General features: G+C 31.3%; 1 protein-coding gene across 1 annotated transcript; it reads right to left on the bottom strand.

Annotated features, from left to right (window-relative positions):
- Nucleotides 1-659: 659 nt before the first annotated feature.
- Nucleotides 660-22,902, bottom strand: LOC145265253 (S-crystallin SL20-1-like). The gene is made up of 5 exons (XM_080121037.1): nucleotides 22,770-22,902; nucleotides 15,841-15,936; nucleotides 9,792-9,907; nucleotides 6,012-6,083; nucleotides 660-824 (listed from the first exon to the last, which is right to left on the bottom strand). Exons 1-5 carry the CDS (start codon nucleotides 22,900-22,902, stop codon nucleotides 660-662), a joined length of 582 nt encoding a protein of 193 aa, XP_079977163.1.
- Nucleotides 22,903-25,847: the final 2,945 nt, after the last annotated feature.

The raw sequence follows: 25,847 nt of genomic DNA, 5'->3' as shown, positions 1-25,847 counted from the left end.
TTGTGGGCGTTGATACGGGCTGTTTTTGACCCCTTTTATGACTTGAATTATTATATCGATGATCAAAAATTATTAATTTTAGATGGCAGCATACAAAATTCAGGAAATAAACAACTGCAATCTTGAGGTATCTGGCATCTACCCAGATACTGAAATAATACGGACAAAGGTGTTTTCAATCGATTCACTCTTTAATCCTGTCGGTGTAATTATTTATTTACGACTGAACAAATGAGTTCAACCATGTCATAAAGGGTCAATTTATTTGTTGAAATTGCCTTCTCATGACCGCCAAAATAAAAAGTAGTTGTGTTAATCATCAACGTAGTTCTCTAAATTATTTTCAAATATTAATTTCATGGAAGTTCTATGACGATAAATTAGTGTGTATTTCATACATAATTAATTATGAAATGGTGACTCCGATGTTATTTGCACAGGCAAACTTCTGCTCTAGACTTAGAATATTAAACATACGATTCGTTTGGTTCAGTAAGAAAAATATTTACTTATTTGTTAAGCTTTTTAGTAAAACAGGAATGTTCGTATCGTTTATTGCCGATCTGAGTCTTTTTTTTTAATTTATTCTTCTAGTCCGCTTTAATCCGTTGATTAGAGGTGACTGAATGGCGAAACTCGAAAATAGACGTTGTGCCATCTCACCAATCGCAGTACGGGCGCCTGGTAAGATAATTAAAAATCCGTGGGTGATGACCGACCCGGGACCATAAAGCCCTAAGCATCGGAAAGTTGTCAAATAAGGCCGGGTCGTCCATGAACGGGGTCTCCAAACAACAATAAAACATCATGTCGCACCACATCATCTGCAAGGTAAAAGTAGATAATATACAAACAATAAAAAAAGAAAAATGGATAAAAGTTTTTAAAACTATTTCTTAAAATTCAACTTCTAGATTCGCATGCGTTTTAATGAGGTTGACGTTAATCTAATTAGTTATAACGAAGGTTGAATATTAATATTTGTATTAAAAATTTATTTAAACCAATTAAAATGGTGTTTTTTTTTTTTTAAATAAACATTTAGCACCGCTAATTTTCGAAAGAGATTAGTCATTTTCAAATATAGATTTTTGGGTTCCGACAAAAGGAGGATGTGCCTGTAAATTTACCCTGGTCCGTTCGTCCGTTCGTCCGTTCATCTGTCAGCATTTTTCTTAAAAACGACGCTTTGGAATTTTCGGAACCATTGTAAAACATTAAACATGATATCAGTAAAAATAAACAGAACGGATTTTTCAGAAAAACTCCGTTGTTCGCACTAGGGGTGCCTTTCGGGTAAAAATGTGCTTATTAAATTGATGTCTTGGAGTTTTATAAAAGTTTCTGACAAGTTGTAACTACCTGATTTCTATATAATTTTGTTTGTCTATACTTCGCGGTAACTCTTGGGTTTGCTCCATGTGCTTTTTCAGGGCTAATAAAAACATTTTTGGTACTATTTTAACATATCTGTCCGGAAGTTTTCTCAGTGTGTTTACTTAGGAGTTTTGCATGGTCCTGGATTCAACTTTAAATATGTTAAGGGCTTGGCGACTTTTGGGGCTAAATGGGGTGAAGGCAAATGGTTGACTTAGTCATTTCTTTTTTTGCATGGTGCAGATCTCAAATTTACATATAAAAATGAACAAACGGTGCAGTTTTAGACTTATAAAACTGCACTGTTCGGCCATTTTCACCGGGATTGGATGTCCCCTGGGGAGTTTTGGGAGGCAAATACTGAACTTATTTTTTTATGCTTCGTTCACTGTGCACTCACGGTGGACCATGCATGTTCAATTGTATTTCATTAAATCATCTTTTCTGTTTGTGATACATAAAAATTTCATATATTTGTTTGTTCAGAAGAAGACAATAGTTTTAAAATGTTCGTAAATAGCATACAAAAATATAATCTTTTACAACCTCTTATCTTGAGCGCCTGGTATAGTGAGGGAAGAGGTGGCTGGTCACTTTTAATGTATCTAAAACCAACCTCCTATCTTTACATCATAAATGCTCTGATCCCCATCTGGCATCAATTAAAATAGATGGCTCTCGTCTTGAGGAGGCTCCATGGTTTGACAAGCTTCTGGGATTGATCTTTACTCCTGATGTGAAATGGAACACGTACATCAAGTCTGTTGCCAAGGTCGCTGGAAAAAAATGTTAGGATCCTTCTACCGCTCCAGATATATATCTCACTGCTGATGCAATTATTTATCTTTATAAAAGCCAAGTACGTCCAAATATGGAGTACGGCTGCAATATCTAGGCAGGAGCTGCCAAAAAAAAAAAAACAGCCTATTCTGCCTTGACAGAGTACAAAATAGACTTCGTGGCTTAGTGGGGGTGCCCTTTCTCTTCCCTGCAACCTTTCTCCCACAGAAGAGATATTGCGGGCCTGTTTTTGTTTTATCTTTATTTCCATGGCAAGTGCTCGGCTGAGCTCCAATCTGAGGTCCCTCCTCGCCATTCTTTCACGAAAATCACCCGTCTAGCTGAAACCACTGTCAATAATTTCCCCCACTCTTTATCTGTGCCTAAATCAAAACGTAGATTCCATGAATAAAGCTTCTTTCTTAGAAGTGCACGCCTGTGGAACTCTCTTCCGTTTCCCTGTTTCCCACCGGACTACAACTTGGATGTCTTCAAGTCCAACATAAACAAATCCCTGATGAATATCCCCCTTTAGTAAGACAGTTTATCAAATCTCCATTACTAACGATTACTACGATACTATCCCATTGATTACTGTACACGCAATAACCCTTATCCCCGAGTGGCTTCCGGGCCTTGATAAGCGGTGATTACTATGTAAAAAAGGGGAAAAAGCGTTTCAAGACAATGTTTACGTTTAGTCATGAAATAAAACAGTCCATTTTTATCAACATATCTTTTTACAACACATTTTTGGTGCCTCGCGAAAGTACAAATAAACAGATAACACATTTAATGATTCTTCTACATACCTGTTCGCCCATGAAATAATGAGAACCATTATTGCACATCTGCAATGTTCTCTCCAGGAAAGGCAGTATACGGTTGCAGGTGTTCATGTATCTCCAATACATATAGTGCTACAAAACACCCGTAAACAAATTATATCAATGAGTATATAGGCTTTCCAAAATGTCACTGAAAGATTTTGAACTTAATAGATTCCTTAATTTTAATGTTTTTCTCTTATTTAAACAGAATGTGATTAGACTTCAGAAATTTAAATAAAACTGCTAAATTCAAACAATTTGTATTGTTTTTATTTTTATGACAAAAAAAAAACGTCTTTTAAAAGTGGCATATTTTTAGCTTCTCATGTTTGTGCTCTTTTCAAAACAGAATTGACTCGCCCCGACTTTACTTGTTGGGATGTCTTAAAGAAGGAGTCTATGTTAATAAAGTCCAAACCCTGTAAGAATTGAAGGAAAAGATCAGGAACGAAATAAGAGAGGTAAATCGTAATCCAATGATTCTACAATATGTCATAAATAATGTTCTGGTAAAGAGCACAAATATGCAAAGCTAAAAATGGGCAACATTTAAAAGATTTTATTTTTTATAAATAAAGAATGGTTGTAATTATGCGATTTTAGGAAAAACATCCCAATGACTTCGTAAGATTGTGTTAAGATATCCTCAAAAAATAAAGAATCTATTTAAGTTCCAATCTCATATATACATATTCAATATCTTGTGTATATATATATATATATATATGTGTGTGTGTGTGTGTGTGTGTGTGTGAGTGTGTGTGTGTGTGTGTAAATAGAGAGGGAGACAGAGAAAAATAGAGGGTGAGTAATAAATAACTGAGAAATTGTCAATTAAGTTTTCATGGTAGAAAACATAACAACATCAACTTTATATGTACGATCGTTTCAGAAACGATACCATTTTATTCATTTAATATTTACAAATAAAACCATTGAGAAAGACGTGTAAATATTTCTTGATATCATCTCCCCATCAGCATAAATAGGTGGGGTGAGGGAGAGAAAACATTAAATTTTAACTAGCCTATTGACGTAAGTATAGTTTGTAAACCTAGAATTAAAATAAAACTTTACGTGGAATTGAACTCTTTTGTTGATATGATTAATATTAGATATATTTTCAATTATATTTGTCATGATACACCGCCCATGTGATACGATCAAACTATTGTGTAGAAAAAAAAAGAAGTTTTTCATACTTATAGTTAATTTCTCTCTTATAAAATCCTATCCAAGAATCAAATAAAAAAATGTAATAATTTTTTCTTACTATTTTTCTTCCTTTTACCATTTAACCAATAAAAAATCATTACACAATAGATTAATTGTATCACACAGACAGACAGACAGACAAACACAGATATATATATATATATATATATATATATATATATATATATATATACTAGCAAAAGTATCCGTCGTTGACTGGGTTAAAAACAGCCTACAGAAAATGGACCCTGATTTCTGAAAGTATGATAGGTTATGAAAAGGAGGGGTTGTAAAGAGATAGCTCCGAATTTGAGGTATCAAACACAAAGAAAAATATGATGAAAGAAAAAATAAAATGGATAAACCCCATAATGTAGTATAAATACTTGTTCACACTGAAACACTTATCACAATATTTTGTGGATCTATATTAAAAAAAAACTTGTTAAACTTTGTGACATATTTCCATTCTATGGAGGTCAGGAGCGAACGAACAACCCGTAATTTTATTATACCATATTTCTTCAAATTGAAACATAATTATAAAAGTATACTTACGCAGATAGAGCGCAAATCCACAATTTTATTATACCATCCTTATTTAAGTTATAACATACTTGTCAAAGTATTCTTATGTACATCTATATCAAAAACACTTGTAAACGTTTTTTTTTTCAATTTTTCAATTTTTTATTTCCATATTGGACCAGGCGCGAAGGCAGACCCCACAATTTTAATGAACCAACATTCTGCCAGATCAAACATACCCATTCCAGTGTCTCGATACATCTTCTATCATTATATGTAATCAGTTTTTAAAAATAGTCAACCATATAGGAGCCTCTGTTACCAGACACACACACACACACACACACACACACACACACACGCACATTCAGCTTTATATTATATATATATATATATATATATATATATATAATATGAATAAGCTTTTAATAAAAGAAATGTAAAAATAAAAAATGCAGTTTAAATCCCCCCCCCCAAAATAATAACTTTAACCTATCGCAGACTAAACACATACACTATCCATCTTCTAAGTTTTTTTTTTTATTACAAAAAGGAATTAATTTATGTAAGGAGAGAGGAAAAAAGCCTTAACTACAATCGTAAAACAGAAATATAATTGTTAAATAGAAACACTTGCATAAGCCGATTTCCCAAGAGTTTTAAATTATAAAAGATAATTTATCTATAAAAGAATGAAAAAAGAAACCCTTAAATAAAATTTTGTAAATATAAAACGGGGATCCTCAGCTGCTTACCCTGTAGCTGCTTCGGATATATATATATATATATATATATATATATATATATATATATATATATATATATATATATATAATGCACTTCTATTGTTCAATTCCCGTGAATTCGTGTACCAGTAGGGATATAAGCTAGTACTTTATTGCTGAGATATTAACCTGAGTAAAACCAGGAAAAGTCTCAGGCAAGCAATGAAACCTGGCGAAGAAATCAACATTACTGAATAATGGGAACCGGAAGTCGAGAAAATGACGAATAAATCGCCGGAGGCGTTTGCAGGATTGTCCGGTGTATGTATCAAACAGAAGCTTACAAACGGTTGATAATTAAGAAATGTACCCAAAAGCAGTTATATTCCATCTCGGTTCGTCGTTTTTTTTTTTTTTTTTTTTTTTTTTTTTTTACCTTTCCTATACAAAACTCCAGTGATCATTTTACATTGATAAATGAAAGTTTTACTTCTGTCTATCCAAAGCAGATTTTCTGACATATTATATTGCGAAAAGTGTTGCTAAAAATACTTACATCGTATGCAGGATATCGCATGTCACTGCATTCTATATCCTTGGCCATTATTTCACTTCCGGCTGTGTTATTCTACGGAGAGAAAAAGTAGAATAGTGAGATTCATTGTGTTTTATGAATATATATTATAAAATTATTGTTTTTTTTTTTTTTTGTTCCCTGACAAAATGAGGGTGGATCTGTTAATTCACCCTTATCCGTTCGTCCGTCCTTCTGTCCGCACTTTTCTCAATAACTACGCCTTGGTGTTTTTTTTTTGAAATTTTGCACAAACATAACCCATGATATAAGTAAAAAAGTAACAGAACGGATTTTCCGGGGAAATTTCGCCTGCCTCTCAGGGTGCCTTCCGTGTTAAAATGGTTCGAATTGACACTTTTCTGTTTATTAAAAATAAAATTAATGACTTGGATTTTTATAAAATTTTCTGAAAAGTTGTAAAAAACTGAGTTTTGTATAATTGAGTTTTTCTATAATTCGAGATAATTATTTGGTGTTCCCTAGGGGCTCTTTCAGGGCTAATAAAAACACTCCATTTTGGGGACTATTTTACCATATTTGTACAAAGTTTTCTTTGTATGTCTATTTGGCAGTTTTGCATGGTGCTGAACTCAAATTTAAATATGTTAAGCGTCCGTTGCAGATAAAGGTTGAAGTTAGTCGTGTTCCATAGGAACTCATGACCCCAAACGGTTGGTAGCAAAGTAAACAGGTTGCACACCGAAGATGAAAGGCAAAAAGTCCGAAAAGTGTTTGAAAACGTTCTATCTTATAAGTGAGCTAACCTGTAGGCTTTTACAAATGTTTATATTTTATCCGCGGCAGAGTTCCGAAGTAAAGAAGGCACTCCGGTTTGCGTTCAATTCTCCTTAAAGAAGACATAATAAAAATGAGTCCCTCTTCTCCGCTGGTCTAGGAGGAACTGAAGAAAACTGAAAGGAAAATAGAAATTGGCGCCAAAATGCACGTGACATGTCTGGTTAGATTCGACCAATCAAATCGATCGATACAATGGCAATTAGAGTCTATATTTATGATTGAATAATTTCTTACAGAACATAGGACATGTGATAACTCGATTTCTATTTTATTATAACAACGACATGACAACATGACTTCTTATTAGGGCTGTGACGTCACCCATGTATTTACCCTGCTCGTCTGCACTCACACCTGTCCTCTCGAATGACGTTTCCAACGTTTTCTCGAAAGCGCTCTCGAACGTGCTCCCGAACGTGCTCCCCTGTCTGTTGCACACATTTTTTTTTTCTTAAAATCTTTTCCTTTGTCCTTACAGTGATGTCATTTCGCATTTTGTATGCATCTATTAAAATTATAATTAAAGGAATATTGCTTAATAGGCATCTATTGACTTTAGATCAAATTCAATACGCATATGATATGTTTGAATCGAATTCTATTTAACGATTCTACAAATTGCCCCAAATATGCAGTTCAAAGTTAAAGGATCTTAAGAAGAAAGTGTAATAAAAAAAAACATTTGTTTAATTGGTATTTATGTATTCTGAATCAAATTCAATACAAATCTAATATATTCCCAATTTTCAAGTAGAATTTACCTATATTACGCACTGATAGCATTTAGTCAAACTGTAAAGACAAAGAAATTATAAGAATAATATTACATTGGAATGTATAGGGTCGTCGCTAGAAAAGCGGGAAATTTGTAAAACAACGATTTATTTTTATAAAGAACAATTTTTACAAAGTTATAGACAAATGCTATATTATACTCATAGATACTCAAAATGTCGTCCGTGCACTTCACTGAAGGGTCTTAACCTAGAAATACAAGCTTGTGTGGCGTTTTGAAGGGTAACTTGTGGGATATCATTCCAAGCTCTTGTCAGGCACGATTTCAAGTCGAGTGGTTCAAGTGTTCCTCTATTGTTGCACGTATGTGTGAGTATTTCATATATAATAAAACAGTTCATTAACATCACATCTCTGTAGCGCACAGGCAAAGAACATATCTGTCTCTTCTCATTATTCAAAGCCATCTCCTTCCAAAAGAAACCGAACAACAATAAGTTATATGTTTCATATAACGTTATTCTTGATTTCCCATCGGAGCTGCAATACGTTGTACTTTTCTACATTATGTTAAAGTCATGTTCCCCCCAGCTTCCAAAAACGCGGGGACGATATCTTTCGTGTTAGCTTGCCCTATTTTTATGTATGGCCCCAACCTCGAAATTCTATGTAATTATACTATAATTACACGTAGTATTATAATCACCTGATGCTGTTACTAAACTAATTTCCATTGTTTATATTCTAGCAATCTTGTTTGTTACACTTCCTATGTTAACTTTCCTGACACATCTCTACTATAATATTTTTATACTAAAATAATATTCCGTCTTCACACATATTTTAGTCATCAAAAACAATCATATTAATGATCGTTCAGATTACTTGTCACCCTCCAGATGTGCTCTATATAACACTAGAATTCCTATTTCTGGTTGCCTGAAGTCTGGGTATTTTCATAGTTCATTGATAAAATACGATGCGTGTGTTCATTTTTAGTGTGTCCAAAATATCACTAAAGGGTTTTGAACTTAAATTGATCCTTTATTATGTTATCTTTCTAATATTTTAACAAACTCTGACTAAGACTTTGAGGAGTTTACGAAAAATGCAAAATTCAAACAATCTTTATTTATAATAAATGTATTTTAAATGTTGCCAATTTTCAGCTTCGCATATTGTCTCTCGCTATCGCAATGTCAAATGGCACACAACGTTCCCCAGACATAACTAGCCCCGACTTTTCTTATGGTCATATCTTACCGAAAGCCCAACCCCTGCAAGAATCGAAGGAAACATCAGGAAATAAATAAGGGAGGTAAATCACAATCCAGATATTCTACAATCTTTCATGGATAATGTTTTGGAAAGAGCACAAATATGTGAAGCTGAAAAGTGGCAGATCTTAAAATACAATAATTTTATTAAATAAAGATTGTATTTAATCTGGCATTTTTTCTGTAAAATTACGCAATATCTTAGTCATATGGTGTTAAAATTGCAGAAATGTATCATAAAAATAATGAATATATATAAATTTAAGAACCTTTAATTACTGTTTGGACAGGCTGTATATATATATCTATAATAGTGAAAATGTTTGTGTGAGCACGCTTCTCAACCTTTATACTCAACCAATTTTTTATCTACTATTTGAAATTTAGTATATAGCGCATTATTACTATTTCGTTTTCATCCAGAACAGAAGGACAGTTTAGTAGACATTTTTTAATTGTACCTGGGAGTGATTCGATTGTATCTGTTTGTCAACTGTTTCACGAATGCGCATGCGCAACCGTGAAACATGATAGCTTCTTTATATTAAGAATAAGTACCTTGGAAAAGTTATTGTAAAGATGGTGTCACGCTGGTCTTATTGTTACCGTACTTGATATTGTATAACTCCTCCGACAATTTTGGGTCTAGACACTTGAAATTTTAGATATAGTTCCTTGAACCTGGATCTAACTTAATAAAGTGATTTGAGCCCGAAACTATAAATTTTAAGGGGTCATAATAGGGGTCAAAGTTTTAAAAAATTAACCATTTTTTTTTTGTTTTTTTGCTTTTTTTGCACAGCATACACCTCCAAACACCCGAGCAACGCCGGTCACCCCTGCTAGTATATTAGAAACTATTTTCTCGTTTATTTTTATTGTGTTTCGAAAGGTGTATGTCGAGAATAATGATAAGATATGTAAATAGATGTAAATAAAAAAATCTTACCCTGAAACGCCCGTTCTGCCAATGGAAGTATCTCATGTAATCGTCCATTATTTCATAGAGGCAATCGCTGATGTAATCACATCTCATCATTTCCAAGTGAGCACCTCCGTAAAAATCTAAATGTATAAAATGTTATATAAGTTTCAAACGTAAAACATTTTATAGGATTAGTTTAAATTCTAAAACAATCACGGACAAAGCAAATTTGGATACGGCAGGAAAGCGGTGTCTATATTAAGATTAAGAAAACTCTAAATATTTTGCATGCTCGCTGTGAAAACATCTTTGTATAACCCAACATTAATTTTTGCAAATTCATAAAATGAAAACAGTTTTGATAATGAAACCCGACACTTGCCGTATTAATCATTTGTCGAGAAATTTTCTCAAGTGGCTTCGAGAAAGTATTAATTTTACAGAAGCGATCTATATATACGGATGAGTTTTCTTAAAAGAACGTATGTATTAAGTGTATATATATATATATATATATATATATATATATATATATATATAAATATATATATATATATATATATATATTCAGAAAAGTGTTGTTGGATAGCACGGCGTGTTCTTGCTTAATGCGCTTTCTTTTTCATTTCTTTCTTTGTAGTTTTTTCATATAAAAGCATCTAGACTTTGAACAGAACAATAATCAAAATTGCCTGAAGACGACTGTCAAAACTCAGTTAAAAGTACTTGCAAAATAAAAAAACAGATAAACCAAAACGATTAAAGAAATTTCTTGCACGAATTCAACCGAGACATAAGAACTGCAATTTGAAAAATCGAAAAGTTCCAAAGAAAGATAAGCAACAACACTCCGTGCTATTCAACAATACTTGTCTGAATGAAACATCGGCTTTCTAAACACAATATATACACGCACACACACAAACACACACACTTATATATATATATATATACATGTATATATATATATATATATATATATATATATATATATATATATATATATATATATATATACGTTTTATTTTTTATTACCGTATCTTTCTGTTAAGTTACATTATTGTTTCAGCTACTTGGCCGGGTTTTTTTTTGCCGTCTGTAGCATCCTCAGACTTTTACAGAAATGTTTGCTATTTTGGGACGAGAGATTGAAAGAGTGAATGAGGTCAGGGGAGTGCAAGGAAGGCGGAAGAAATAGAGGAAGGGAACAAGGGGGAAGGTGGGGGGGGCGCTTGGTATGTCGATGATGTTTTAGTTTTGGGGTTTAAGAAATTTGTGAGGGAGGGTCTCGGAAGTTTATTTCTGGTGTGGCTGAGGGCATAGGGATACATGGAGGGGAAGGAGAATATGTGAGGGTGGGAGGAGGGAGGTTACTTTAAAATTCGAGTCTTAATGTTAAAGTTTTTTGCGTCTCCTTGGTGAGATGAGTTCTTGGTAAGTGTGTCTTGACCTGTTGGGTGTTCGCTTATGTTTGGGGGCGGGGGGGCTATGATTCGGTTTATTTATTTTTTGGTGTTTATTTTGTTGTTAATTGTTTGGAGAGAGTTAGTTAGCGGTCGCGGGCACGGGTACACACATGCGCACGTACACGAGGATGCTACAGACGCCCAAAAAAAAACGGCCAAGTAGCTGAAACAATAATGTAACTTAACAGAAAGATACGGTAATAAAAAATAAAACGCATCTACAACGGTATTGAGCACTTTCTACAGTTTTTATTAATTACCATTTCCACTATGTATATATATATATATATATATATATGCACATATAAATATATATTATAACAAATAACATTAAGCAACTAACACATAAACGGAAGAAAATTAAGCGCTTATCAATGTTGTGTCAGCGAGCATTCATCATACGCGGTTATGAGAATATTGACTGATGTGTTTTAAATTTAATATATACAGTGCCGACAAAAAGAAATTTCGCACTTGTAAATTTTTCAAAAACTTTTGCAAAATAAGCTAAATTTAATGTAACTGTTTAAACAAGTTCTACCTCATTTGATTCACCTTTTATTCCTCTATAATTTTACTTGTTCATATTTGACTTTTAATTGAAATATTCTAGTGTTGGCGTCAATTAAAAAAATATATCTTCAAATTGAGGAGGCAAAAAGAACGTCCACAGCAACAAATTCGCTTAAAACCAGCTGAAACTATCGCCCTCTGAATCAGTTTAAAATATCCACCAACAGGCAAAAAAGCATCTCTAAACGTAATTGTTGTTGTCCCAGGTTATACAAAGTAACATTTAGTCCACATGCCACGACTTTCTCTTAGTGATTTTCAGAAGCAGATTTCTTAACTTTTCTGGTTTATGCAATCGAGAAATCGGCCGCAGATTGAGATGTGATGAGAAAACAGTACGAAAGACTGTAAAAAAGCACCAAAACACCTACAGTGTTCGTGATGCCACTAAATCTGTTCGTACTAGAGTTACTTCTAACAGGGAAGACAATGCTATCAAGATCCGCAACCTAAGAAACAGATTTGAAACGGCTCCCCAAATCCAATAACAGTGCACCCTTGTTAAAAAGTGCTCTCTTTCTACTGTCAAGAACAGAATAAATGAATTTAATTTGTGAGGATATGTTGCAAGACGAAAGCCAATGATTTCTGTAAAGAATAGACAGAACCGTCTGGACTTCGTCAGATTCAATGAAGATCATGACTCTTCATATTTATCAAAAGTGTTTTTAGCGACGAAAGCAAATTCAATAGGCTAGTCAGTGATAGCATACAGTATGTCCGTCGGAGGAAAGACGAAGAATTGTATCCTAGATGCTCAGTTTAAAGGCTGCAAGGTGGTGGAGGTTCAGTTTTGGTGTAGGGCATTATTAGTACCAATGGTCCAGGACTTATAGTTCGCTTGCAAGGTCGACTTAATTCGACCAAGTACATTAATATGTTGACTGAGCATTTTCTACCCCACTTTGGTCAGAATCTGGATGATAATCCCATTTTCATGCTGGATAATACTCCCATTCACACAGCTGGCAATGTCCAGAGGTTGCTGGAAGAGCATGATATTCCGTGTTTGGATTTGCCTGCATAATCTCCAGACCTCAATCCTATCGAAAACATATGGCATTAAATAAAGCAACTGTTACGTAATGATGATATTTCAAATTTGTAAGAACTTTGGACAAAATTGTTTATAAGTTGAATGGCCTTTCCCCGGAGTGTTGTTGCAGTCTATTTCAAGAAATTCCTAAAAAATTGCAAGCTGTCAAATTGCAGAAGAACTATACTATTAAATATTGCCTAGTTCATTGCTTTCCTGTTGGATTTGTGTTGCATTAATTACCTAAAGTTACATTTAAATAAGAATTTTCCATCGTGCGGACTTTCTTTTTGCCTCCTCAGTTTGAAGTTATTTTTATAAATTGACCTGAACACTAGAATATTTCAATTTAAAGTCAAATATGAACATGGAAAAATTATAAAAGAATAAGGGGCCAATCAAATGAGGTATAGTTTATTTAAACTGTGACATAAAATTTGGCTAAAATGGGCAGTTTTTATAAAAATTACAAGTGCAGTGTTTTTTTTTGCCGCCGGTATATATATATATATATATATATATATATATATATATATATATATATATATATATATATATATATATATATATATAATGAGATATAAATGAACCATAATCGAATATTAGAATAAAAAATAAATAAATAGGTAATATTTTTTTAGTTTTTATTTTAACATTCGATTATAGTTCATTCATTTCTCATTATTTAAAAAATTTGCTATTCGAATAATATATATACATATATATATATATATATATATATATATATATATATATATATATATATATATATAGTCATCCACATAAATACTTTTTCGCTGTTGCACATACATATATGAAAATAAACAAAAAATAAAGCTTAGCTGTTTTGACAATGTTTACACATTCTCATTTTACATACTTATCTTAGAATCAGCCAAATAGCATGACGAAGAGAACCGCTGACTCTAGCCTGCAATTCATGAGGTAGTTTCTTGTCTAGCGACATTTAAAAAAACTTGTTAAACTTTGTAACATATTTCAATTCTATGGAGGTCAGGCGCGAACGAACACCCCATAATTTTATCATACCATATTTCTTCAAACTGAAACATAATTATCAAAGTATACTTACACAGATAGATATGAAAAGTCTCTATTAAAGTGTGTGCCTATTTCCATTCCATGGAGGCCATGCGGTAACGCAGACCCTACAATTTTATTATGCCATCCTTATTTAAGTAAAAACATACTTATCAAAGTATTCTTATGTACATCTATATCAAAAACACTTGTAAATATTTTTTTTTACTTTTTAATGTGTTTATTTCCATAATTTGTGGGCCAGGCTCGAACGCAGATCCCCCAATTTTAATAAACCACCGTTCTGCCGGATCAAACATACCCATTCCTGTGTCTCGATGCATCTTATATCATTATATGTAATCAGTTTTTTTTTTAAATAGTCAACCATATAGGAGCCTATTCGTGACCAGACACACACACACATTCAGCTTTATATTATATATATATATATATATATATATATATATATATATATATACATCCTTAATAAAATCGTACGCAATCCTCCCTTTAATCATGACAGTTCGAAATCCTCTAAAAATATCAATAGGAATAAAACAATTTGGTTTTACCCTCCTTACAACTCAAACGTCAAAACGAATATATCCAAGACATGTTTTAAGTTTATAGAAAATCGTTTAAGTATTCGAATAAATATTTCACTCTATTTAATAAAAATTTAATAAAGATATTTCACATGATAATACTAAATTAAGCACAGAATATAATCACATCTAACAATAGAAAAATTTAATCAGACCAACGAATCTATTTTCCCCTTACTAAAGACTGTTATTGCAATTGTAAAAATAAACCTCAATGCCCTCTAGCAAATGATTGTTTATAGAAATTTCAAATATTCCTGTACATTTGCTGAACTACATCACAACATCACCACTTAGCTTTCACCAGACAATTCCCAAACAGTAATAATCCACGATTCTAACGTTAACGCTCAAGTTCATTCCCTTAAATGTTTTTTCCGAATACTTACAATAATAGTAATAATGATAGCAATATTATATAATATAATTTCAGCCAACAATTTTAGCAATACTAATTTGTCCAGTTTTCTACAAGATACTACTCCATTAATATTATACCTGCAGTAACTACACATATTCACCAAAAATCTCTCATCGACACTAATTATATCCTAATTAATGACAGAAGAGAGAACCTCTAAAAATCTATCAAAACATCGCATGAACTTCGACAATGATAAATATAACTTCTAATCACATATCTTCCTTTAATAATAAAATACTAGTAATATCCAAGGGACAACTTCAACTACCTTAGTCAGAAAATTTAGATCGAATAATACTTCTTTTTTCTAGTAAACACGTGTACGGTTTTCAGATGTTTTCCCCCAATATGTCTCGTATTCAACGTGGGAAAATTAATATTATTCCTTCCTGGCTTTTCACCTACTAAAAAGATGTTGATTTTAATTGGAACTGAGAATTTTGTTTTTTGATTTTCTTATTTCAGAATAACCTTTATTTTGAAAGGGAGACATCTGTATGAGAATATCTTTTTCTTTTCGGTCTATTAACCGTTCTTCAGATTTTTTTTATCTTCTCTACATTGAGTTCCCCTAACTACTTGATATTCCAGTACATTTTGTTGATATAGCCAGTCCCAATTGCTATGCAATTTAAAAACTTTTTCTTTTATGCAAATATGTTAGTATTCATATTTTACAGTTTCATTTTAGAATTTCATCATTGCGCTATCATCTTTCTTCTGATGAGAAGAAAGCATTCTATAAAACTCCGTGGATTAAGAATTTCTTATTTGTAAGTTACTATCCATTGTCGGATAATACAGTTTCTGTCTTTTTCTTTATATACTGTTTTATTTTAATTTATTATCTTATATATATATATATATATATATATATATATATATGTATATATATATTGTGTGTGTATGTGTGTGTTGTACTTACCATATTCTCTTGCCAAATATCTACATATCGCCATAGTTTCTGGCATCATGTAACCATCTTCCATTTCCAAGGCAGGAACGCACCAACCAGGAAAACCTACAAATTTGACAGATAATAACATTGTCATTGAGATACGTTATTTTCATACATTATATTTTTTTTAAATTCAATATACTTAAAAAGTCACCTGTAAATAAAAACGAATGTTAAATTATTTTCTCTGGTAAGCTGTCAATGGAGGCTATGCAAGATATACCCGTTTGCATATATAAATAGATTTTTTGATGAAGGTGGTTGGCATAAACATGTCGTTAAATTTGTATACCCGACAGATTCTTTTACGTCTGTAGACTAGTATGGAACGAGGTATATCCGTTATCTGTAGTCCACGTGTGAAGATGTTCGTTTGCAGAGGAACATGCTTTTAATGTGATTGTGTTGTAAGGATGTTTCTACAGTGACGTACCGGCGGTACGTGCTAGAAGGCGACATTTTTAAAGGCAAAAATAGAAAATAGAATAATTTAAAATAACAAAAAATCTTAAATCTGCGCGGGTGGAAAAACTAGTTTCGACGCCACTGCGTTTCTGGAACGATTGTTATCTCGGGGCTACCCGGGTGTAAATCAGGACAAAAAGCTGATATGATTGTTTGCTGAGGAGGGTTACTTTGTAAATAGTGCAATGTCGACATTTCTGGAATATCTATTATGTCCTGCGGACAGTAAATGTCGCCTCAGTGAATAAAACCACGATTGAAACGATATACACATTACTTACATCAACACGTTGGAATGATGGAGAGAGGTAAATACATATCAAAATCAATAAGACTGAAATGTTATTGCCACTTTGTCACTCTCGTGTTTTTTGTCAATCTCAAGTCGATGAACGTAAACTTCTTACAGGCGCCGGTAAATGTTGAGTTGTTACACTTTTTCTGCGTAGAGGACTTCAATGATGCATCTTTCCTTCTGATGCACGTCCATTATAGCGTTGCTTTTTTTAGAGTCTCACACTGTCAATATCTGCAACAAAGATATTAAACATTCAGGTCGTGAAAATATATTCAGTCATCGTAACCATATTATTTGCAATCTCGCCTGATTTAGTCGGGTGGAATAAAAAATCGACCATTACTTTTTGGAACGGCCCTTGTCAGTCTATATATATATATATATATATATATATATATATATATATATATATATATATATATATTTAATTACTACTACTACTATTATTATTATTATTATTATTATTATTATTATTATTTCTGATCTATTCTTCATATTCTCATGGACTGTATAATAGCTATCCTTAGCATTATTGCATTATTTTTGTTATTATATTTATAACTATTATTGCTAATAATCCTTAGTTTTATTAATAATATCGCTATTGTTATTATGACTATTGCTATAATTATTATTACTATCATTGTTGTAGTTTATTTTCATGTTGATAGTATTTTCTTTCAAAGGAGTCCGCACAAATAAATGCCCGAGGATAAGAGTTAATGAGTGTACAATAGTCAATGGGACAATATCATAGTAATCGTTAGAAGTAAAATATTCGGAAATTGGATTACTTAAGCGGACGCCTCATCAAGAAGTTGTTTACCTTGGACTTGAAAACTACCATATTGTAGTCATCAGGAAAGTGGGAAAATGGAAGAGAGTTTCACATGTATGCACTTCTAAGAAATAACCTTTATTCATGGAATCTACGTTTAGGTTAGGCACAAATAAAGCGTGGGGGAAATTATTGATAGTGGTTTATGTTAGACTCGCAGGTGGGAATAGATTTGACCTCAGACGAGCACTTTCCATGCAAATAACGATAAAGCAGAAACAGACACGCAACGTCTCTACTGTGAAAAAGAGGTTTCAGAGATGAACAAAGGGAATTTTCCTTATTAGACTACGAAGAATCTTGAATTATATTAAATATGGATATGATATTTCTAGTTGGTCCTGCTCAGTTAAGACAACAGTATTCTATCCTAGATCTTACTTAACTTTACACAGGTAGAGAATAGCATCGGCAGTGATATGTCTACTGGAGCCGTGGATTGATCCCACTATTTTTCCAACGACCTTGACACCGGATTTTTATACGTGTTCCATATTCGTTTTTATTAATTAATTTATTGATAAATAATTTGCAGAAAAATATTGAAAAAAATGAACAAAACATTTATATTCAGTTATTTTCCGTTAGATTTTTGTTATTTTTATTTAGTGTATTTCTATTTTTTCGGTTTGTTTGTTTGGAAATTTGTCTGCGTCTATTATAGCGCTCGACTTGATCCGATGATTGCCGGTCGCACCCGATCTAAGATTGACGAAATGTCCCGAGAATTCGTGTCAAATTCTGCAAGAAACCGTATTTCTATGCTTTTATTGTAACCCCGTCCATGGTTTTTTGCCTTTACTATAATATATTTTAACAAACATCTGCGATTATCCCGTAAACGTATAGCACCATCCTAACACTAGTCCGCAATCCCTTCCCCTTCTAGCTTAAAATTCTATTTTTTATTAAAGTTTATAATTGTTTTAGTATAACAAAAAATATTAGCATATTTTCAACATTATGACCCACTCTGTCAGCATGACAGTAAATATTTACTCTAAGAATAAAGAAATCAGAAAGATGGCATTTAAAAAAATATCACAGTGTTATACCAATACTAATAAACTATAAATTAGAAATTTTAAAATATCTAAATGCAACCCTAAAAACATATAGACCATAATCCAATTTACCTTCAGATATACATATATATATACATATACATGCATATATATACATATATATATACATTATATATACACATACATACAGATACACATAACATATGCATTTATATAAACCCACAGACACACACACACACACACACATATATATATATATATATATATATATATATATATATATATATATATATATATACAGTAAACACATAACACACATATACTTACATAGATACATAAATACATATATATATATATATATATATATATATACATACATATACATATATACAGGTACAACCGCGCACCCATACATACATATATACATATATATATATATATATATATATATATACATATATATATATATATTTAAGTGTCGTGGTTCAATTTTACATTCTGAAAAAAACATCAGAGGAAATGAAATGCAGTTAGCAAAATGTTCAGCTGCGAATGGACGCTATTTTGCAGTTCACCACAATTATTGACAATAATTGTTATCAGGATTTTTATCTGAATTCTATCAGTGTCTTATCTCGCTTATATATATATATATATATATATATATATATATATATATGTATATATATATATATACATATATATATATATATACCAATATAGACGCATACACATAACTATATACTCACACATACATATATGCATCATATAACCACGGTTGCGTGCATCTGCATCCTTGTGATTCTATTTCTTCTTTTTAGTTATAGTTAATGTTCTATAGTTAATTTAATATGCTATAACTTTATTTTACTTAATGGTCAAACATTTATTTAATAAAGTTCACTCTAACTTCAACATTATGGTAACACAATCTAATAAATACCCTTATATGAGACAACCCATTTCAATAGTTTGCATAGACATATATACATGCATACACCCTCAAACATACATACATACATACATACATGTATAGATATGGATATGGACGTCTTTTATACGTAACTTTTTACCAACACTCTGTACGCATATACTTGAATTGAAATTTACAGAACTATATTACGGGCATCCATCTACTTGCTATTCCTAACTTCAACAGTATGGTAACACAATTCAATAAACACCCTTATATGAGATAATCCATTTCAATAGTTCGCATAGACATATATACATGCATACACACTCAAACATACATACATACATACATGCATACATACATGCATGTATAAATATGGATATGAACGTCTTTTATACTTAACTTTTTACCAACACTCTATACGCATATACCTGAATTGAAATTTACACAAATATATTACGTGAACCCACCTACTTGCTATTCCTCGTAAATTTCACACTTTTTTTTACATGAAAACTACGACTGAATGCTCATTGAAGTCCATAAGTCTATCCTCAGATCAAATAACTACACCCTCAAAGTTTATACAAATATATAACGCTATATAACAACAAAAACTTAACATTTAGGCTATATAAACGGAGTACGAACGTTTTTATATTATTGTACTGACTTATTCATTTCATACAGCATATATATATATATAAATAATTGTAATATATATATATATATATATATAATTTATTTATTTACAATTTCACCTAACTTCTTGATCATTCGTTTGGTTTAGATATATTTATGCAAGTATTTTTTTCAGATTTGTTATATTATATTCTTTGAGAAAATACGATATTAACAGACTTATGTAATCAATTGGATAGTCATAGTAATAATCTCACTTATCTTTTTCCCCTGAGGAACTAGGATAGAGAGTTGTTGTTATTGTAGCCGTTCAGATTTAGATTGCTTAGAGTTCTTTAAGCGCATGTATTTTCAAATGTTTGCAGGATATAGCAGTTTCTTGCTTGATATTTAATAGCTTGTTTCTACCCTTAAACCTTGTTATCTCAAGTTTTTCTGGTAGGCATAACTAACATAGCGAGTTTAATGAGTGGCATGTATTGGCTTTCCTAATAATTTTCCATTCTATCATTGGTGTTTTGTTTGCCGTAAGTAGTTTCCAGTTGTGTAACGATAACGATGTGTCTTTTTCATACGTTTGATTATTCATCGAACGTGTGTATCCATAAAATATATTTTTTTAATGTAATTTGGGTACTTCCTATGTGGAATTTTTCTTTTCTCGGGTTTTCTTCTGGGAATATTTAAGCTTGGTATACTACTGATGAAGTTAAACATTCATTTCTTATGGGGAAATCCTCGGGCAATTACAGTTAGTAATAATTGCATTATCACTAATATTCATAGTTTCATAGTGCAATTTGACATTAATCTTACATCTAATGCTAAACACAAAACATGCTACAAAATGTTTAGAACTTATTAACCAGCATTTCCCACCAAATAATATGCTACATAAAATGTTTAATAAGAATACATTAAAATTAAGTAATAGCTGTAGTGATAACTTATAAAGAATCATAAAAAGCATAATAAAATAATATCAAGGATGAATAATAGGGAAACATTAAATATTAGTGATAATACAGTTATGATTAATTGGAATTGCAGAAAACCCCGAGGATTGCCCCATACAACGGTTGATTACGGAAACATGTATGCATATATATATAGCCATCAATTTTTTGTATAAATAAATTAAATATATATATATATATATATATGTATATGAAAATTTCAGCTTTAACCTCTTTTACAAAATATGGACTCGCCGGGACGTCAAAGTCAAATTTCAATCAGTCAACGAGTTTCTCAATTATACTTTTTATATTCATGTGTAGCGCCAGATAAATGCTTATGTAAAAAAAATAAAAAAGTATAATTTGGTCTACTTTGGTATTGAGCACTCTTACATTAACCTCTTAAACCTCATTGATGTATTCAGCTTTGGAAAATATTAATCTTTAATATATATATATATATATATATATATATATATATACTGTTTTAACAAAAGCAAGAAAAGAAAGATTGGAATGACAGTAACAAGTAGCGTATTTTCACTGTTCGTTACAATTGTTTCGCATAGACATTTGAAATTGTCAGAATGGTCATTCGGACAATTTCAAACCTTATATCGTTTTAAAATATTTACAGGAACAGTGTCTCTTCAGACGTTGAGAAAAAACATTTTTTATTGACATTATAAGATCCATTTTCCTTTTAAGGAAAATCATGTGATAAAAAATTTACCTACATTTTTTCGTCCTGTTTTTTTTTTCGTTTCCCGTTTGTTGTGGCTTTTATATATCTACCTATTTTCTGTATTTCCATGTTTAAAAAGTTTCTATCGATTATTCATTTTTCCTTGCAACCAATTACCTGTGTTTACTTAACTTAGCTTATTTTATTTTTCTCTAATGTATTTATTTCATTTTTTTCCGGACCTGATGTTCTGCATTCCTACCGTAATTGTTTGATTTCGTATCTAGTGTCTATATTGTCGATTATCAATTATATCAACGTACTAATTTTTATAATTTCAAAAAGCGATTTCGGTTTAAATTTATTCTAGAATTACTTTTATTCAATTATATCTTAGTTTGCATTTTAAATTTTGGATTTAATTCCCCCCTCTTTTATTTTTTTCCTTTTGTGCCAATCTATTTTGATTTACAGTTGTCTGTTAATTTGACGTTGTAATGGAGGTAACTCAATTCGTTAAAATCAAATTAAGCTTGAAGAATCCTAGCGTGGATGAAACGCGGAATATTCTGTGTAGCTTAATTGCCGCATATATTTTATAATTTACTACCTAGCTCTACCTACGCATTGAGCACTGTTGAAGTAATACTTAAGAGTTACGCATATATTTATACTTTCGTAGATTAATTTATGCGATTAAATTAAGTAACCATCACGAGATATATATATGTGTGTGTGTGTATGCGTGTGTGTGTGGATGTGTGTGGGTATAGGTGTGTATATGTGTGTGTATATATGTGTGTGTATACGTGTATGTATGTTTCTGGGTGGTAAATAATGCAGCGCTGTATACAAGTGCCGCTGATACATCGATCAGATTCCGAATATTAACATGGAAACTGTTGCAACCTCTCGCCCAACAAACAGCTATATTTATGTGTGCTGATGTGTGCGTAAGTTTAGTGTATGTATTTGCGCGTGTTTGTGCGCGTTTGTATGTGTGTGAATTTTACTGTGTTCCCTTTGCGTTAAGCCGAAACAATCTTTTGCAAAAGAATGCATATTTACCATTCTTATAGGCCTCCCAGTCATCAAACTCGAGTCGCCGGTCATCGTAAGCGATTCCCGCCACCGCAAACATCATCCGGCAAATCTCAGCCCGTCCGCGGCCATTAAAATAATACAACGTGTAGTGCGGCATGATGATCCGACGTTTTTATTTTTTTTATTTTCGCCTGGCGTTTTTTTCACTTTTCTTCCTGTTCGCTCAAAACTCGGAGCCCGTCTGATGCGTCCTACTTCACCACTGGATCGCGGCAACTTCTTAATTTATACCTACAACAGGTTTAGTTCAATTACTATCTCGATGGTTGGTGAAGTCATCTTCAAAGCCCAAGGACGGCGAAGTCGTTTGTTCTTCTCAGCACACGGACCTATCTATCATAGCATCGTAATCGCCCGTTAGGTGGGAAAGACACACGTACTCATTACAGTCATAATAATCGAGTGAGGTGTTGCATTTCCGTTTTCAGGCGAAAAAATGTAGTATATACATTTACACACACGCGCGAGCGCGCGTGGGCACACACACACACACACATATATATATATATATATGTATACTTGTTGTATCCACTAAAACATCGGTGTATATAAAAAATGGTGTTAAATAAAAAGGCACAATTATAATAAGTAAATTTATAAAAGAATTATTAGCTAAAAACATGTTTCTGCAATAAACACTTTTAGAGAGGCAGCGTCTCCAGATCAGAATTTGTTCATAAAAGTTAGAAAATAAATACAGCATATATATATATATATATATATATATATATATATATATATATATATATATATATGTGTGTGTGTGTGTGTGTGTGTGTGTGTGTGTGTCTAAATATGTGTGTAATATATATATATATATATATATTTATATATATATGAATTATTATTGTAATAATTATATATATATGTATATATATACGTACTAAAACGCAAGACGTTGCCATAAATATATGTATATATATATATATATATATATATATATATATGTATATATATATAATTATATACATATATATATATGAACTGTTTGTATGCCTGATATAATGACATATAATTTTGAAATGTTTAATCTAAAATATTAACTAAATATATGTTTGTTTTTAAAGAGTAAGCACTGCATTGACTTCTTAATTTATAAAGTCTAGATCAAATTTACACAATGCTTATATGATAGTACATCTTAAGTATATGTATATATATATATATATATATATATATATATATATATATATATATATATATGCCATGAAGTGAGCTTTTACTTAATTTGTACAATGTTTTTCCATAATTAATTAAGTTCTGTATGTTACCGATAGCGTTGAAAATGTGTAATTAAGACAAGTATTAATGTTATTACACACACACATGCACACACACACACATACACACATAATCAGTTTTGAAAAAATATATGGCAATTAAGCTATATAGAATAGTCTGATTTTAATTCATATGAGAATTCGCCAGGCTTATGGATAGTCCTGACGAATTCTTATTAGAATGAAATACGGAATATTCTGTGTAGCTTAATTGCCATATACATTTTATAACATACTTCCTAGCTCTACCTATGTATTGAACATTATTGAAGTAAATACTGACAAGTTACGCATAAAATTATATCGTCGTATATTAATTTATGTCATTAAATGAAGTAATCATATTTCGTACGTGTGTATATATATATATATATATATATATAAATATGTACATACATATATATATATAGCTATATATATATATATATATATATATATATATATATATATATAAATATAAATACATATAAGTTGGTGTGCCTATATATATATATATATATATATATATATATATATATATATATATATATATATAAAGGACAAAATGTCTATATTCAAAATTTCAAGATGTCAATCTTACCGTGTATTTCTTTCGGCACGTCAAAATATCCAATTCTTTACAATTCTTATTTCGTAGTTCGGAATGATTTACTTACTTGTTATATCAATTTTTTAATTTATTCTGGTCTTCCTCAATTTGAAAGAAATATGGACAACATCTTGAAATTTGGAATACAGTTTTTTTGTGATTTATTGTATATACTCACCAAACATCATAAATTAATGGATAATTATAAATAATGGTGAAATATAATTGTATACACATATTTCTTTATTATAAACATATATGAAAGTATATGTATATACCCCCTATTCCCCTTACCTCACCCTTTTTTTAACCAAGTAAGATCTGTGACTTACTTGTGGTTTCATTAAATACTTTTACATGCAAAATCCGATCCCGCATTTTGCTAATTCCTGCCCTCTGATGAGAAGGAGAGTATTTCTCCAAAACTCCGCGGATTAAGGACCATCCACTTATCTTGTGCATTCTTTTTAAAATTAAATATGTTTTTAACTCTTTTTCAAGATGTCTTTTAACATGTTTTATTAATCATTTGGTCATATATATATATATATATATATATATATATATATTTCTGTAGAAATATATTTTCTTATAATATATATCAATCCTTATTTAAGAAGCTCAATGTAATTACAGAGCAATATAGAGAATAAATGAAAAAAGTTATATTAAAAATTCATGACATATATATATATATGAATAGAGAGAGAGAGAGAGAAAGAGCGAGCGAGAGAGAGAGAGAATAAATCACAAAAAGTTATATACCAAAATTCATGATGTTGACTATCTTATAATTTATTCCTTTAATTCAGTTGACTTATACAATTATTGACAGTATCTGTATCATAGCGCAAAATCAATCACTTAATTATTATATAAATCAGTTAACCTATTATGCTCTTAACGCATCAGAATAAATAGCATCAATTGATCCGTCAAAAGGAATTGTAATGTGATTTGTACATGGTAACAATTCGAAAATTGGAAGATAAGCTGCAGATACCTTGTTATTTTTCCATTGCGCCATATTGAATTTCAATTTGAATCACATTTCAATTCAATTTGCTACGTTTAAGGTGGAGTCGGAAGCGGATCATCGTGTAAGTTCTTCTGCTTTCTTGTTGCCGTGCATGCAATATTCTGGTTGAATACTAGATTTTTATAAATTTTCCA

The sequence above is a fragment of the Euprymna scolopes genome, chromosome 40 (assembly GCF_053919585.1).
Source record: "Euprymna scolopes isolate OS-2025 chromosome 40, ASM5391958v1, whole genome shotgun sequence".
In the NCBI taxonomy this organism is placed as follows: Eukaryota; Metazoa; Mollusca; class Cephalopoda; order Sepiida; family Sepiolidae; genus Euprymna; species Euprymna scolopes.
Note: the sequence above shows the minus strand (reverse complement) of the source record. Positions and strands in the feature narration are given on the sequence as shown.